The following is a 17,929-nucleotide window of genomic DNA, read 5'->3' as shown; positions in this document are numbered from 1 at the left end:
TTGTTCTTCTCTCAAGGTGGCATGATTTTTGAGTTTAATCATGACAAGAACCAGACAGTCCTGAATAACTGATAAGTATTTATTTCTTGAGGGTATCAGGGTCATGAAAGACAAGGGAAGACTGAGGAACTGTTGTAGAGTGCAGGAAACTAGGGAGAAATAACAACCAAAGGCCATATGGGATCTTGGAACAAAAAAGGACCTTAGTGGAAACACTGGTAAGGTTTGAAAAGGATCTTTAGTTTGGTTACTGATATTAATTTCCCAGTAACTGTCTGTGGCTATATAAGATATTAACATTGGGAAAAGCTGTGTAATGATATATGGAAACTCTCTATACTATTTTTGCAAGTGTATGTTTAAAGGTAGTTCAAAGTAAAAAGTTAAAAAAGGTAGGTATCCAGTCATTTATTCTTGTTTACATGTCTGCAGATAGGCTAGACTTGGCTGACTGTGGTTGGGCTCAGCTGGGTTCATCTCCAATCTGCACTTTGGGTCCAGGTCTGCTCCATGGGTCTCTCATCCTTCTTGGATCAGAATGCTAGTAGAGCATGTTCTTCTCAGAGTGATACACAATTCCAAGAGACAAGCCAAACACAAAAGCACATTCCAAACCTCTGTGGCACATTTGCTAACATCCTGCTGGCCAAAGCACGTCACAGGCCAAGTCCAAAGTCAAAGGTTGGGAAAGTACACTCTACTACTAGTAGGAGGGACTGTGGGGTCACATGGTAAAGGGGGTGGATGGAACAGAACTGGTGACAATGATGCAGTCTACCACCTATTTTTTTCCCCCCTCAGGGAGCCAGGGTTAGGGAAATAGACACCGCAGGCTTTGCAGGCCTATTTGCCTTTCTGGATTCCTGTCTTTTTTTCTGCTTGTCCCCTTCCCCTCTACCTCCCAATCCCTGCATGTATCTGGTGACTTTTTGCCTCTGTTCTGTTCTTCTCCAGTGTTCTGGTCCCTTCAGAGAGGCCCTAGAAGGAAGCAGTTCAGATCACACTCTCTAAGTTGGCCTTTTTCCCAATGGGGTGGAAACATTTGAAATACTGTGTTTTCTGTTGCCTCTGCCACTGCTGCCGTGGCTGGTTTCATGTATTTTAAATGAGCGTAACCTGTATTTTAAGTTAATATTGTGGTTGCTCTTGCCCCCTGTGGTGGCTTATGTGAAGGGAGTAATTTTGGAATTTTCCCCAAATAAAATAAATGGATTCACATAAGATCCTAGTCTTTTCCTTGGCCAGCTTAGCACAGTCTAACCTGTTATGTTCTGAAACTTTTAAAGTCATATGCTTTTTCTCTTTTTTATTTCTAATTTCAAAAGTCTGAAAATTCAAGATATTATTATTATTGTTATTAGTACAATTACTACTAAAAATAACTATGACTACTACTTATTATTATTATTATTATTTTTGATACACGGGCCTCTCACTGTTGTGGCCTCTCCCATTGCGGAGCACAGGCTCCCGACACACAGGCTCAGCGGCCATGGCTCACGGGCCCAGCCGCTCCACGGCATGTGGGATCTTCCCAAACCGGGGCACGAACCCGTGTCCCCTGCATCGGCAGGTGGATTCTCAACCACTGCACCACCAGGGAAGCCCATGACTACTAATTATTATGAATTATTATGAATCTACTTGTTCTAGTGAAAATCCTTGTTGGCATTTCCACACACCTCTAGATAAGCTAGGATTTTCTCTCGTCCATTTTTGATTTTTCACTTAATATATAATTATTGAGGGTTTACTATATGCTTGCATATGTGATAGACCCTTGAGATAAACTAAGATATAACTATTGATTGTGGTAAGTATTATTAAGAAAAAGGGTCATGGCAGGGAGTTCCCTGGCAGTCCAGTGGTTAGGACTAGGTGCTTTCACTGCTGTGGACTCAGGTTCAATCCCTGGTTGGGGAACTAAGATCCTGCAAGCTGCATGGGGTGGTCAAAAAAAAAAAAAAAAGGAAAGAGAAAGAAAAGGGGTCATGGTGTTGTGTGAAAGCCTTTAGGGGGAAGCCTGATCTGGTCTGGGGAAATAGAGGATGCCTCTCAGAGAGGAAGTGACTCTTAGCTGAGATTGGAAGGATGAAGACATGGAGGCTGGGGTTGGAAGGAGCATTCTGGGTGAAGGGAACAGCAGGTGGAATGGCCCTGTGGTAGGAAGGAGCATTGTTCCTTTCATGGAATGGAAGAAGGCCAGTGTGGCCTAGAACATGGGGAATGAGGAGTGGACAAGTTTGAAGAGACAGGCAAGGAGCTAGATACTTAAAAGGGCCTCATTGACCAGCATGAAGATTTTCATCTTTAGGAACAGTAGGAAGCCATCGAAAGGTTCGAGGCAGGGGAATAACATAGTCAGATTTGTGTTTAAAAAAGATCATTCATTGTAAAGAACAGTTTGATTAGGAGGTAAGAGGAGATAGTAGAGGCCAGTTAGAAGGCTTTGGCAGTATCCAGAAGAGAGATGGTGATGGTTCAGAGAAGGGCAATGGTGGGGAGGGCAGAGAGAAAGGTACGCATTCAAGAAGAAAGAAGACATATGGCAGGAGAAACACCAGATTTGGGAGATTGGGTATATGGGGTGTAAAGTAGAGGGAAAATCAAGGATGACCTGCTTAGCCTTCAGCCGGGAAGATACTCTTGTTGTTATATTGATTTTGGATCTCTCCAGGTGAGATAATCTCTCCCTTTCATGCATTTGGAGATAGAATTTTTTTTTTTTCCCCCTCGGCTGTGCTACACGGCTTGTATGGAATCTCAGTTCCCAGGCTGGGGATTGAACCTAGGCCACGGCAGGGAAAGCCCCAAATCCTAACCACTAGACCACCAGGGAACTCTCTTGGAGATAGAATTAATGCTAAAAGAAGTTACCTTTTGCCCCATGATCATAGGAATAGGATAGAAGTTACCAGTTTCTTGTTCTTGCCAGTATTTGGCCTCATCTCTTCCCAGAACCAACTTCTTCAGCCATTACCTTTATTTTCCTACCCAAACTGGGGTTCCAATGGCACATCAAGACAGTAGCCTCCACAGCCCTTCCAGTTTTTCCTGCTCCCTGCCTCCTGAATGCGGCCTGTCAGTTTCTGTGTCTGAATCTTTGCACGAAGGGCACCATCTATTTGGGATTCCGTTCATTCCTAGTCTGGGTCTCACTTTTTGCATCATTTAACCCCCAATTCAGGGAGCCTCCCCAGAGATAGGTTTCCCCATTCTACTCTGAACATACCTTTTAAAATATCCTTGAGGCATTTTGGATGGGTTTGAGGTGAGAAGTGGATCATTATACATGTACACTCAGGTACTCAAGTTCCCTTTTAATTCTTAGGCAAAGATATAGAAACTCCCTGCTGAAGTGGGATGGCAGGAACAGAACAGCTTGTCTTGGAGTGGTGTTTCCCTGGCTCCTTGGTTCTCTCATGGATGCACAGTGGTTGGTGTAACTTGGAGTTTGCTATGATCCTGCCAGAATTGAGAAAACTTGAATTCTTGCTATATCATTACTCTTTTATGTTCGGGGTTTACCTCATCTTTCCAAGATAACTTGTGCTATGCACTTCACTTGAAGGAATTTTTCACATGCAGTGTCCCTCCAGGTACTATATGCATCATAAGCCTCCTCTCTTCTTGGCTTTTAGGTCATGCTGTTCCTGCAGGATCCCATGTGCGGCTGAATCTCCAGACTGGGGCAAGAGAAGTGAAACTCCAAGATGAGGACAAGCTTCGAAATAATTTGAAAGGGTTGAAAAAAGGCAAAAGGTATAGTGTCAACCCTAGGGACTGGGAGACTGACAGCATTGACGCTGTAATACTGAGAGTAATGACAATGTATTGTTTCTTACCCAGATACACATGGCTTTAAATTTTTTGAAATTTAATAGCCTAGAATTTGTGATAAATCTGTCAGGGTTTTATGGATGTTTACTTCTATGGTCTTTGGAAAGAAATAGTTTGCAAAGCAAATTGATACTTTAAAAAAGGCTGTAGGGGGAATGCTTAACCTGCTTTAAAAATGAAGCCATTTTTCCCCAGTACTTTAAGAGTACCCATTTGAATCCCAACAATTAATGCACTGATTACAGATGAGTCATCTATTCATTAAAACAGGCCTGTTAGGCCTTCTGCTTTGCAGTAATACTTCCTTGGTGAACAATAAAATTGCATTTTAAAGTCTTTAATTCAGACCAACTTTTCCTCTTGTTAGTCTGTATTAAAACAGGCTTTCAAAAGTTCTCCAATGGTAAGAGTTGCCTTATTTTTTAATAATCAGTTTAGATTATTTGCTTTAGGGCAATTCGTAGTCTCTATTTTTCTGTTTTTTGCCTTGAATTACCAAGTTTTTTTGCTTGCTATTTCCTGTGTAAGGGAGAAGGAGGTTGAGGCATGGGGTTGCAGGGGCTGCTGGAATTGTGCAGTTTGAAAGGTCAGTATAAACACCAGCCATGAAGTATCTAACACAAGGACCAGCAAATTATGGCCTGCAGCAAAATATTGGGACTACTGCCTTTTTTTGTATGACCCAGAAGCTAGGTTGTTGTTAACATTTTTTAATGGTTGAAAAAAAATGAAGAAGAAGAATATTTCATGGCTGAAAATCATTTGAAATTCAGATTCTGGTGTCCATAAATAAAGTTTTATTGGAACATAGCCATGCTCACTCATTTAGGTATTGTCTATGGCTGATTTCTTGCTACACTGACAGAGTTGAGTAGTTGGGAAAATCACCCCATAAGGCCTACAAAGCCTAAAATATTATCTGATTATTACAAATAGTTTGCTGTCCCTGTTCTCTAATACGAGCATATCTCGTTTTATTGTGCTTCACTTTGTTGCGGTTCGCAGATACTGCGTTTTTCACAAATTCAAGGTTTGTGGTAACCCTGTGTTGTGCAAGTCTATTGCTACCATTTTTCCAACAGCATTTGCTCACTTCGTGTCTCTGTGTCACATTTGGGTAATTTTCACAATATTTCAAACTTTTTCATTAATATTTGTTATGGTGATCCTGTGATTAGTTCTTTGATGAATAGATCTTTGATGTTACTATTGTAATTGGTTTTTGTCATGTATCTTTTAATTAAGGTACCTACTTTTTTTTTGATGTAATGCTATTGCACACTTAATAGACTACAGTATAGTGTAAACGTAACTTATGTGCACTGGGAATCCAAAAAATTCATGTGACTCGCTTTATTGCAATATTCACTTTATTGCTATGGTCTGGAACAGTGACCTCAATATCTCTGAGATATGCCTATTCATGTAAGTATTGGGAATCAATCATGGATTATTGAGTGGGGTTGGTGTTACTCAGTCCTTGGATTTTTATTATTTTAACAATATTTTGCAGTTAGATATGAGGCAGAAAGTTACCTTAGAGACCCAATTTTTACCTGAGTCTTTTCTTTTATATACCTGGCAAAAGGTCATCCATCTTGTCCATGTGGCACTCACAAGCCCACAAAGTACCTTACTCAGATTTGGGCATTTTTCACTGTTGGAAAATTCAACTTTATATTATGATAGATAAGGAGCTATTTGTCGTCTTTATAGTCACCCCAAACTGGGAAGGATCTTTACTTTCCCCCATCTCTCCAGATAGGCCTGAACCTGGATTAACCCAGGTTATACGATGATTATTTTCTCAGAACCGTCGAAGAAAGAATCAAATCTCGTTGTCATAACCCCCGTCAACCTCCCTCCATCCCTAGCATGCATATACATACATTTTTCAGTGTCTCAAAGTACTTAGGAAGTCTTTTCTCACATCTAAGCCAAGTCTTATTTTCTGAATAAGACTGTTTTTTTCCTGGTTTAAGAATATTGAGTTAGGAACTTGATTAATTTGGAGCTTTTTATTTGTTGGTTTTAATACTATGGGAAGTGATTTCTCCAATACCTGACCATAGATCATCAGTAGGAGCACTTATTGCTTTGTCTGTTGCTCTTGTCTTTTTATACTAGAAAGCAGATCCATCCATGTGGTCTGTAGTAGAGGCACCATAAGAGAAGAATATTCGTCCCCACTCCTGCCTCTTTGCTTTTCTCCTTTGGAATGTTTCTGAGGGCTCTGCCCTGGAATGGCCTCCAGGATATGCTGGACATGTCTTCTTCCTTCTCAGCATTTATAGCCAGCAGCAAACCTGTCTGAACAGAAGCCCAAAGGCGTTGACAAGGTGGTGTGAGTGTTCAGTGCTTTGAGCTCAGTGAGTCTCTGGTTGCCTTTGGTGGTGACTTCCTTCTCAGGGAGTGTACCTCATCCTGTGCTCCTTTAATTCCACTTCACAGTGTCTTCCTGCCTCTTTAGTTCTGGAATGGGAACAGAGGCCAAAGGGCAGGGCTAATTTTCAAAATTGTTATATAATATTTTGCTTATTGACTTAATTCTGTTTGGGGGAACAAGATCTACAGCTTTCCATCAGATTGTCAAAGAAGTTGGTGATTCCACAAAGTTAAGAACCACTGGCTAGGACTTCCCTGGTGGCGCAGTGGTTAAGAATCTGCCTGGCAGAGCAGGGGACACAGGTTCGAGCCCTGGTCTGGGAAGATCCTACATGCCGCGGAGCAGCTAAGCCTGTGTGCCACAACTACGGAGCCTGTGCTCTAGAGCCTGCAAGCCACAACTAGAGCCCGAGTGCCACAACTACTGAAGCCCATGTGCCTAAAGCCCATGCTCTGCAACAAGAGAAGCCACCCAATGAGAAGCCCGAGAATCACAATGAAGAGTAGCCCCCACTTGCTGCAACTAGAGAAGGCCCGCGTGCAGCAACAAAGACCTAAGGCAGCCAAAAATAAAAATAAGTAAATTAAAAAAAAAAAAAAAAAGAACCACTGGCTAGAGAGAGATGGGGATAGTCCATTCAGCCTAATCCATGGCCGCTTCTCCATTAGAGCTGCTGGTTGTGTGACTGGCCACACTGCTACCCAGAGCTTCAGTTCCTGTGGGCTCCAAAGCCTGGGAGAGGTCTTCTGACTCTGACTTGTCCCAGAGGATTCTCTTGGCACTACCTGAGTTCAGTGTATAGTTGGCTCTCAGCAGGTTTTCTTCTTCCTCTTTGTGTGTTAGGTATTGCCATCTCCACTGGTTTTAGTCTGTATCCCTGTCAATCTCTCCATAGTACATCTCTATTTTTGCCTTGGAACAACCAGATTTTTGAGTCATCCTCTTATGTTTAGAGGGATAAGGGACAAACTGGATCCAAGTTGTTTCATTTTGGGTTGAGCATTTACCATGGTATAATAAGGCATAGTAGTTAAGGGAGTGGGCCAAGGACAGGACCATTTACTTACTCCATTCATTCATTTCACAAAAGATCTATTGGGTGCCTATGTGCCAGGCACTGGGGATACAGTAGTAAACAAAACAGGCAAGATGCTAGCTTTATTGAGGTTGGCAGGCAGGAAAAGAGAGAAATAAGTATGCAAGTAAGGTAATTACAGGTTATAATAAATACTAGGGAAGAAATAAGGTGATAAGTCCCTGAGGGAGGTAACTGTAGATAGGATGGTTTGAGAAGGCCTTCTCAAAGAGATGTTTGAACTGAGACCTGAAGAATGAGGGGCATTTAGTCATGCAGAGGGTTAGTTTTATAGGTTTATGGTTAGAGCATTTCAGGCAGAAGAAACAAGAAGAGTTTCTGGCTTTGTTAAGGAAAGGGCTTTGTCAAGTTCAAGAAACAGGAAAATGATCAGGTTGACTAGAAGGTAGGAGAAGGAAGAAGACTAATATGAGATGAGATTGGGAAGGTATGAGGGGCCAGATCATGTGGAATTCTGAGGAGCATGTTGAATGTTCTTCATTTAAGTAGAATTGTAATGGAAAGCAATTGGAGGATTTGGGGTGGGAGAGTCATTTAATGTAATGTAGTTTAGCAAGATCATTCTAGTTGCTATGTATATGGAGGATAGATGGAAGGTGGACAAAAAAAAGATGCACAGAGACAATTAGAATGTCATGTAAGTGGATCAGGCAAAACATAATGGTGGCTTAGTCTATGGTGTGTGAAGGAGAATGGATGAGTTGGAGATTTAATTTGGATGTAGCAGCAATAGGACTTGCTTACGATTTAGATGTAGGGGTTGGAAAAAGGGTAGGGTTAGGGGTTCAGGGTAAAGCCTCATTTGGGATTTGCACAACTAGGTACTTGAAGGTACTATTTATTGAAATAGAAAAGATTGAGAGAGGGACAGTTTTATGGGGAGAACTATCAAGACCTGTGTTTTAGATGTTATAAGTTTGGGGTGGCCATTAAACATCCAAGATCCAGGATATATCAGTAGTTGTACAGGAGTCTGGCTGGTACTCAGAGAAGAGGTTTGGATCAAAGATGTAAATTTGGGCATCACTGCCTGATAGATATTTTAAAATAGCTAGGTGAGAGGGTAGAGATAGAAAAGAAAAGGTTGTCCAGGATTGAACTCGGAGGTGTTCCAGCATATAGGATTGAGGTAGGAGATAAGGAACCAGCAAGAAGAGACAGAGGAGTAAGGAAGAGGAAGAACCAGGAGAGTGTGGCAAGAAGAAGCCAGGAAAGAAGAGTGTTTCAAGGAGGGAGGGGTGAACTGTGTAAATGCTGCTGGGTAGTTGAGGAACATGGCACTAGTGAAGAGTCCATTGGATTTGACCATCAGTTACTGAGAATTTTGATGAGCAGTTTTAGTGGGGTTGTGGGAGTAAAATCCAGGTTAATGCACATGGCAATGTAAATAGCATTCAAGGAGGTGTGGATAGTGAATGAAGACAGTGTGTTCATAAAGTTTTACTTAATCTGAACAGGAGCAGGGAAATGGCATGATAATTAGACTGTGGAGTCAAAGGAGTGTTGGTATACTGATGGAATAATCCAATCAAAGGAAAAATTGATGATGCAGGCGGATGGGAGTGGTATAATTATGGGAGTTAAAGCTTTTGAAAAGGCAGGTGGGATCTCTAGGCTAAGTTCAGCAGGGGCAGGGATACTGTCGTCCATTCCAATAGTAGGGAAAGCAGAAAATACAGGTTTAGGTGCAGGTTGGTGTATAGAGTGGATGATGGAAAGGTGAGGGAGTTCTTGATAACATCTGTTTTTCTCAGTGAAGAATAAAGTGAGAATACCAGCTGAGGATAGCTGTATGTGTGCCTGTGCATGTGCACACGTGTGTGTGCAGTTGGGGCTGAGAGTGGGTGATGATGGATAGCCTGGAGAATGGAACTTTAGGCAGTAAACAGATATACAGACATGATGGGATTAATCCTGACCGAGTATTGGAGGAAGGAGGAGATAATCTGCTCAAGTTATAGCCCTAAATATGTAACTCCCTCTTAAGGGTAAGGGTCAGTGCAGTGGCATCCTCATGCAGCTGGCAGTGGGTGATTCTCTGACAGGAAAGGGGTTCTCTTTCCTACCTTGTAGGGTTGTGGTAATGATTTGAATGAAATATTACTTCTAAAGGGTTAACACAGTGCCTGACACATGGATAAGTGGTCTGTAAATGGGAGTGATTAGCTATTATTAATTAGTTTAGGAGGACTGGGGTTTAAAGAAGTCAAGTGTTTTTCTGAGGGCCCTAAGGGGTCTCTAGGATGAATCAAAGACTGAGTGAGTACCTCTCATGAGACCTGAGGCTGGCTAGGATCTTGGACCATGAGACTGATGTACTCATCTCGCCTGGAACAGAAAGTGGTCCAGTAGCCCCTTCCTCCCCAGCCTCTGATATATCTCCAGGGATATCTGGATTCCTCCCTCCCCCTGCCCTGCCAGCTGGACAGTCTTATGCACAGCCCACTTTCTACACTTCCCTTAGTCTGTATGTACCACTCTTATTCTTACCTCTGTTCACTGAACTGAAGTGAGTGCTGGTGGCAAAACCTGCCTTCCACCCCCTCACCCCATGAATACCTTCTCTCCAGTCAAGATGAATTGTTGTGGCTTGGATCAGCTCCAGGGCTTTTTGTGAGGATACCACTGTAGTCTCTGCCAGGTTCCTGACATTATGTCCACATTGGTTCCTTTCTTCCCTGTCCTTGGAGGCTGACTATGGAAGGTGGCTGGCCTTGATTTTAGTTCTCAGTATCTCAAACTCATTCCTTTGTGAGGTTGACTCATACCTCCTGCATGTACTCTGTACTCAGGGGTTGGTCTTAAGGGTATGAATTTATCTAACCTGTTTTTGCAAAGATAGACTGAGTCATCAAATCAGGTCAGGCACACACTTGGGGGGCTCAGGTCCCTGTTGGTCTCTTTCCTAGAAGAATATAAATAGGGTATATGTTATTTCCTCTGTTTGTGCCCACTGTCCTCCAGGAGGTCTTACTCTGGCATGTACTGAGAGAGCAGCATTGCACAGACATTCTAGACTTGTTCTGCCCGAGTAGCTGGCTGAGAGCTCTCTGTCTATGGTGGGCTTCTGTCTGCCTCATGCCATTTTCTCCTCTTTCATGAAGTGACTCCATCTTCAGCTCTTTCCTCCTCTGGCTTCAAGGTGAGATCACCCTGTCAGCCTGGCAAAGGTAGGATAGTGTGTTCTGAGTTATAGCTGGCCTGGATTAGCTGGCCTTGGAATGCCAGCCACCCAAAGGGGTTTTCTTTCTTGGGAAAGATGGTGCCCCCTTGTGACTCTCAACTTCTCTTTGGACAGGCTGGACATCAACACCAATACCTATTCATCTCAGGACCTCAAGAGCGCACTGGCAAAATTCAAGGAGGGGGCAGATATGGAGAGTTCAAAGGAAGACAAGGTTTGTGATGTTGTTTATAGTGAGTTCATATCATCCTGCAGAATGGCCTTGAAGGGAATCACCGTCTCCTGAAGCTTTAGCAGTGAACATGGGATAATAATAATAATATTATAAAATAATTTAAAAAGCCAAGTAAGTTAATGCCAAATAAGTAACCCTTTACAGACTCTTAAAAAAATGCTGGGAGCTTTTCTGTCATCGTTTACGTTAGGATCCAACTTCCCATTACATATTTGGGAAAATTGAAGCACAAAGCAGAGAGAGCCGTACTCTGCATTACCACAGACATCAGTGAGGGGAATAGAGATTAAAACCCAGATCTCTTCACTTATACATGGATTAGACACAAGTTTAAAGGACAGAGGACCTAGGCCAGGAAGGAAGGAGCCCAAGTCCTTTGAACATGTAGCAAACCTTTTCCAGACCTCAAATTCCTTAAATGTACAACAGATGGCTGAGATTTCCTCCAGCTCTAAATTTGTTTATAAGCTAAGGGAATGAGAAGGAGAAAGAGGCAGAATTGCAGCCCCTTGGTTACGCCTCTAATGTCTGGGACGGCTCATGGATCCCGACCTATCAGAATGAAGTCTTATTCTTAGATGGATCATGAGCTCATGTGATAACCAGAGAATGTTGCAAATCAGTTTTTACATTTCCACTTGAGTCCTGTCCTTGAAAGAACCTCCTTCAATGGCTGCCTTGCAGACCTTTCTAAGTTCTCCCTCCCACTTCTCCTCTTCACAATCCCCTTTGCTTTGTATTATATTTCTCTGCCCTCACCCCAGAATTCTGGCAGTATCTTGGAAAGGCAATACCAGGTTCTTGACAGCCTGTGTGTTAGTGGAGGAAGTTTTAGGTCCCTCAGATCCTTCAAAGCTAAGTATTTCTGAGACAGATGGACGTGTGTGTGTGTGTGTGTGTGTGTGTGTTGGAGAGGACCTCAGAAGGAGGTGTTAATATGCAGGCCAAGATTCCATGTCTTTACTCATCTTACCAAAGTCTCATCTCCCAACATGGAGAGTGTATGTGGTATGAGAAGGTGAGTAGCAGGATGGCAGCAATTGTGGTAAAGGAAGGTGATGCATAAAATTATATCCCACTGCAGGTGTATTAACTGTGGGGGTGGAGAGGTGTGAGGAAAAGCAAATCCCCTACCTGCTGAAGGTGAAGCCAGCAGAGGAAAGCAGTGTCTGCATGCCTGGAGCAGAGACTGGTATTCCTGTGACCAGGGGTTGGGCTCATTCCCACTCATTCTGTCACCATGACCTCCACATGGAGCAGATGGGAACATAAAAGTTGGCCCCTGTTCCATGTTTTCTCTGTGGGTGGAAGATCCACTGCACCCCTGTCTCTTCTCTTTGCTCTCTTTAATGATGTTCTTATCCCCTAATTCAATTAGTGTAGAAAAGTATGAATATTATGAAAATATTTTTTAAAAGTAAAAGCAAGAGATTATTTAAGTTTTCAGTTGCTATTTTTTTGCGATTAAAAATAATTCTTTCCCTGTGCAAAGGGAGATCCCAATAATGGTAGCCAAAGACGACACCCCTGTACTAGCTGATTTGAGTCAGCTGCCACTTCTGACCTATGGCTGCCACACTGTTTCTTTACTTCTGTGGCACTTAGGTTGTTAGCTCCTTCACTGAGGTGCTGGGTCCTAGGTTTTTTTCTCATTTTCATTTGTATCCTTCCTGGACTGACTCAGCTCCCTGCCAATGCATTGGGACTGGCAAATAAATTAACTTGATGTAGGTTGGGGACTTTCTTACATGTTTCAAGCTCCTGGCTGCAGATACCATAATACTTTTTGTTTATCAGTCTTTAAACAAAATCTTTGCATGGTGACTTGCAAGTATAGGATGTGCTTTTACTATTTATAAAGACAATACTGTGAGATATTATGTCATATCTTAACCAATTGAGTGAATTTTTTTTACCTGATTTTTTGGGGGGAAGGGCATCAATTCCATTATATCCATTGGTAACTTATTAGATTTAAGTGAATCAGTCCTTCCCAGAGTCCCTTGCTTTGTGGAAAATCTCTGTCTTACCCAACACATTTGGGCCATTGTTGTTGAACCTGATCTCTTTATCCCCCTGTTATCATACAAATTGCTTGATGCTTTATGTTTTATCATGTCAGCTGTTATTTACCTATATCCTATAAATTGCTCCATTAGAAAATATGGTCTTCTTTTTAAAATTTATTTATTTATTTATTTAATTTATTTTTGGCTGCATTGGGTCTTAGTTGTGGCATGCGGGATCTTCACTGAGGCATGTGGGATCTTTTGTTGTGGCACACGGGCTTTTCATTTTGGTACGCAGGTTTCTCTCTTTCTAGTTGTGGCATGCGGGTGTTTTCTCTCTAGTTGAGGTGCGTGGGCTTAGTTGCCCTGTGGCATGTTGGATCTTAGTTCCCCAACCAGGGATCGAACCCGCGTCCCCTGCATTAGAAGGCAGATTCTTTACCACTGGAACACCAGGAAATCCCCCAAATATGGCCTTCTTAAACTTTTGATTCTGGACAAGATAAAATAGACTCATTTCTCCCTATTCTTCCTGCTCAGGACAACTAAAAATCCTGGACATAATTCTAAAAGCAAATATAAGAAGACTTTAAAGGTGAGAAGAAGAAGGTGAATTAGATAGGGACCTTGGAATTTCAGGGATGACATGGCAGTGAGTTCCTTGGCTTTCTTTCTGCCCTCTGTATTTCCCAGAATGGGCACTGGAGAAGCCCATATCATGGAAATATCAACAGGTACAGATAGACAAAAGGCCCTAAGAAAGGTCTGCTCTTCATAAGATAGAACTAGGAAAATGGCAGCCTAATAGAACAAAAACTTTTTGACAATACTTATTCTGCTTTAGCCAAAGACCTCCCTTAGTGCCAGTGGGAGTTGAATAGGGAACTTGTAGTTCCACCTCCCATTTGGTGTAGTATAGCAAAGCTGTACTCTCTTTCCTCCACCAGAGTGGTGTCAGCAGAAGCTGAGTGGGGAGCCTGAACTTGTATCCCCTCTGATGGCAATAGATGGTGTGAGTCAGTGCTCTTCTACCTCAATCAAGGTGGTGTCAGGGAGAGTTGAGCAGAGAGCCTGAATTTCTACTCTCTGCCCAGTGGTAAAAGACTATTCTCTGCTTCTCCCACTGTTGTGGTACCAGCAGAGACCAAGTGTGGAGCCTGGTTTTCACCCTTCACATGCGTGTAGCAGGCTGCTTTTTCTGTTGGGGTGGTGTCAGCAGAGGCCAAGAAGGGAACCTCCCCTCCCTGGCAGCACCAAGATAGTTTTTCACTTGTCTTAGCTTCAGCGATGCCAGAGGGCTGGTTAATGGAGAGTGTATACTTCTACCCTCCATCTGGTGGGAACAAGGCAGCGTAAGTCAGCATTCTGCTTTCTACTCCGGGGCATTGTTAATGGGGATAAGTGAGGAGCCCGAACTTCTACCCTCAGATCGGTAGTGATGAGGCAGTGCTTCAGTTACCCTTCCAAGGTGATGTCAGTAGAGGCCAAGGAAGGGCTTCCATTCCCAATGCTGAGTGTCCAGCGGTGGCAGGTGATGCTCTTCCTTCTCACAAGAGAGTGGTGGTAGGATTTTGGAGGGAAGGGAGATGGAGAAATGAATTTTGCATGTGAAGTTCTGGGAATGCTCCCTAGTAACCCACAAGAGAAACCGACCAGAATTAACACAGCAGATTTGAGAATGGAACTACAGTGTGGAATACTGCCCAGGTTTTTAGATTAGCTCTAGGTAGCACACACAGGAAGCAAACCAAAATAACACTGCAAATTCTGTGAAAACTAAATTGTCTTGGGGTCACAACTGTACAAGAAGACCAGAACCAACATATTAAACCTAAACAGTGTGACTGCCTACTGAAAAGGAAGTTTCAGTAGAATTCAGATTCTTATAACTTAATACTCAAAATGCCTAGTATACCAAAGATCACTCATCATACCAAGAACCAGGAAAATCAAAACTTGAATTAGGAAAGACAATTAACTAATGCCAACAGTAAGATGACCCAGGAGTTGGTATTATCAAACAAGAATTTTAAAGCAGTTATCCCAAAATGCTTCAAGCAGTTATGTACACTCTTGAGACAAATGATAACCTGAGCAGAGAAATAGAAGACATAAGAAAGAACAGCATAGAATTTTAGAACTGAAAAATACAACTGAAAGTTAGAAAAATAATCATCTGGATAAGCTTAATAGTAGAATAGAGATGAGAAAGAAAAGAATCAGTGAACTTAAAGACAGATAAAGTCATCTAAGTAAACAGATTGAAAAAAAAATGAACAGAGAGTTAAGGACCTGTAGGACTATAACAAAATCTAAGATTTGTGTCACAGAGTCTCAGAAGGAGAGGAGAAAGAATATTGGGCTGAGAAAATAATCAAAGAAATAAAGATGGAAAACTCCCCCAATTGGTGAAAGATATAAACCCACAGATTCATGAAGCTGAGTCAATTCTAAATAGGACAAATTCAAAGAAATCAATACCATGACACATCACAGTCAACCTTCTGATAACTAAAGACAGAAAAAAAATCTGGAAAGCAGCAAGACAGAAACCACATACTATCAATAGGGAATAATGATTGAATGACAGCATCTTTTTCATCTGAGATCACAGAGGCCAAAAATATGTGGCATATTTTTCAAGTGCTGAAAAAAACAAATTGTTCACTCAGAATTCTGTAGCCAATGAAAATCTCCTTCAGGAGTGTCAGGGAGAAAATCAAGACACACTCGCACAAAAGAAAGTTAAAAGAATTTATCACCAGCAGACCTACCTAAAAGAATGACTAAAGAATATTTTTCAAAGAGAAAGGAAATAATAACAAAAGAAAACATGGACCATTGGGAAGAAAACAGTGAAGTGAATAAAAGTAAGGGAAACTATAATAGACTATCCATCTCTTGAAGTTTTAAAATTATGTTTGGTAGTTGTAGCAAAAATTATGACATCATCTGTAATTCCGTGTATGTTTAATAATGTATGTTCAACTGCCAGAGTTACCACTTTTTGTTTCTTTGCTGTGCTTTCAACTTTGTTGATCAGTTCTCTCTTTTGATTATCCATTTTAATGAAATGTTACATGGGTTTATCCTTGGGGGATGAGGAAGCCATATAACCACACACTTGACATCTGTGTGTGAACTGCATAATGGATGCACAGTGACAGTTCACTGTCAGATTTTGAAATAAATAATGTGATCAGCCACTGTTCATGATTGGCATTATGTTATTTACATAGTGATTTATGGACTGAAGAGCTAGCAACAAAGTTGATACTGAATGCAATTAAAGTTAAATATATGATGGCAACTGAAGTTTGAGTCATGTTGGAAGACTAGTATTATTTAAACTGTAGTTGAAATTGGTACGTATCAAATCTGTACAAAGCAAGGACTGTCTATCTGATAAAAGACTTGTATCTATCTAGAACATATAAAGAACCCTCAAAACTCAACAGTAAAAACCAACAAACAATTTGAAAATGGGAAGAGGACATGAACAAACATTTCACCAAAGAGGATATGTAGATGGCAAATAAGCACATGAAAAAATGTTTAATGTCATTAGATGTTAGAGATATGCAAATTAAATTCACCATGAAATATCACTATACATCTATTACTATTTAATGATAATACTATCTATTAGATAGATAGTAATAGATAGCAGTATCTATTACTATTAAATGATAATACTAAATACTAGTGAGGTTGTGGAGAAACTGGATCTTTCATACATTGTTGGTGGGAATATAAAATGGTTCAGCTACTCTGGAAAATAGCTGGGCTCTTTCTTATAAAACCACCAAACATATGCTTATGATTATGACCCAGCAATTGCACTCTTGGGCATTTATCCCAGAGAAATAAGAACTTAAGTTTATTTTTTAAATTTTATTTTATTTTTGGCTGTGTTGGATCTTCATTACTGTGTGAGGGCTTTCACTAGTTGCAGCAAGTGGGAGCTACTCTTTGTTGCGGTGCGCGGGCTTCTCACTGTTGTGGCTTCTCTTGTTGCAGAGCATGGGCTCTAGGCGCGTGGGATTCAGTAGTTGTGGCACGCGGGCTCACTAGTTGTGGCTCACGGGCTGTAGAGCTCAGGCTCAGTAGTTGTGGCACACGGGCTTAGTTGCTCTGCGGCATGTAGGATCTTCCCGGGCCAGGGATTGAACCCATGTCCCCTGCATTGGCAGGCAGATTCTTAACCACTGTGCCACCAGGGAAGCCCAAGTTTATTTTTTAAGAAACCTTTATACAGGGCTTCCCTGGTGGCGCAGTGGTTGAGAATCCGCCTGCCGATGCAGGAGACACGGGTTCGTGCCCTGGTCCGGGAAGATCCCACATGCCGCGGAGCAACTAAGCCCGTGAGCCATGGCCGCTAGGCCTGCGCGTCCGGAGCCTGTGCTCCGCAACGGGAGAGGCCACAACAGTGAGAGGCCCGCATACCGCAAAAAAAAAAAAAAAAGAAACCTTTATACAATGTTCATGCGGTTTTATTCATAATATTCCAAACCTGGAAACAAACATTCTTCAACAGGTGAATGTTTAAACAAACTGTACATCTATACAATGGAATACTACTCAGCATTAAAAAGAAACAAACCATTGATATTTACAGTAACTTGGATAGATCTCAAGTGCATTAAGTTTAGTAAAATGGCCAATCTCAAAAAATTACAGACTGTGTAACTGCCTGTATAGCTTTCACCAAATGCTAGAATTATAGATATGGAGAACAAATTAGTAGTTGCCAGGGCATAGGGACAGGAGGCAAGGGATGAGAGGATGAGGTACAATAGAGAGGACCATGGTGGAGTTGTTTGATGGTGATGGAACAGTTCTATAACTTGATTATTCTGTTATGAATCTGTATATTAGATAAAATTGTAGAGAATGATGCACACACATACATGCAAATGTGTACATGTAAAAGCTGGTGAAATCTGAATAAGGCTTGTGGTCTAGTTAATAGTATTGTACCTATGTCACTTTCTTGGTTTTGACATTGTGCTGTTATTGCATAAGATGTTACCATTGGAGGAAGCTGAATGAAGGTTATATAGTAATCTGTGTATTATTTTTGTAATTTCCTTTGAGTTTATAATTACTGCAAAATTAAAAGTTTTGTTTTGTTAAAGGCCTTCCCAAGGGCCAGGCATGCATCATTTTTGTGAGGCGG

At 41.6% G+C, this 17,929-nt stretch overlaps 1 protein-coding gene across 3 annotated transcripts in view; it reads left to right on the top strand.

Annotated features, from left to right (window-relative positions):
- The window catches only part of SIL1 (SIL1 nucleotide exchange factor), a 263,273-nt gene that overhangs the window by 163,003 nt on the left and 82,341 nt on the right, over nt 1–17,929 (top strand). For all 3 annotated transcript variants that reach the window (XM_059061294.2, XM_067031732.1, XM_059061298.2), the window contains 2 exons: nt 3,642–3,762; nt 10,621–10,720. In XM_059061294.2, coding sequence (XP_058917277.1) covers nt 3,642–3,762; nt 10,621–10,720 — 221 coding nt within the window. The remainder of the gene's footprint in view (nt 1–3,641; nt 3,763–10,620; nt 10,721–17,929) is intronic.

This window comes from Kogia breviceps, chromosome 4 (assembly GCF_026419965.1).
Source record: "Kogia breviceps isolate mKogBre1 chromosome 4, mKogBre1 haplotype 1, whole genome shotgun sequence".
Taxonomy (NCBI): domain Eukaryota; kingdom Metazoa; phylum Chordata; class Mammalia; order Artiodactyla; family Physeteridae; genus Kogia; species Kogia breviceps.
The sequence above is the reverse complement of the archived record's forward strand: the minus strand, read 5'-3'. Positions and strand labels throughout refer to the sequence as shown.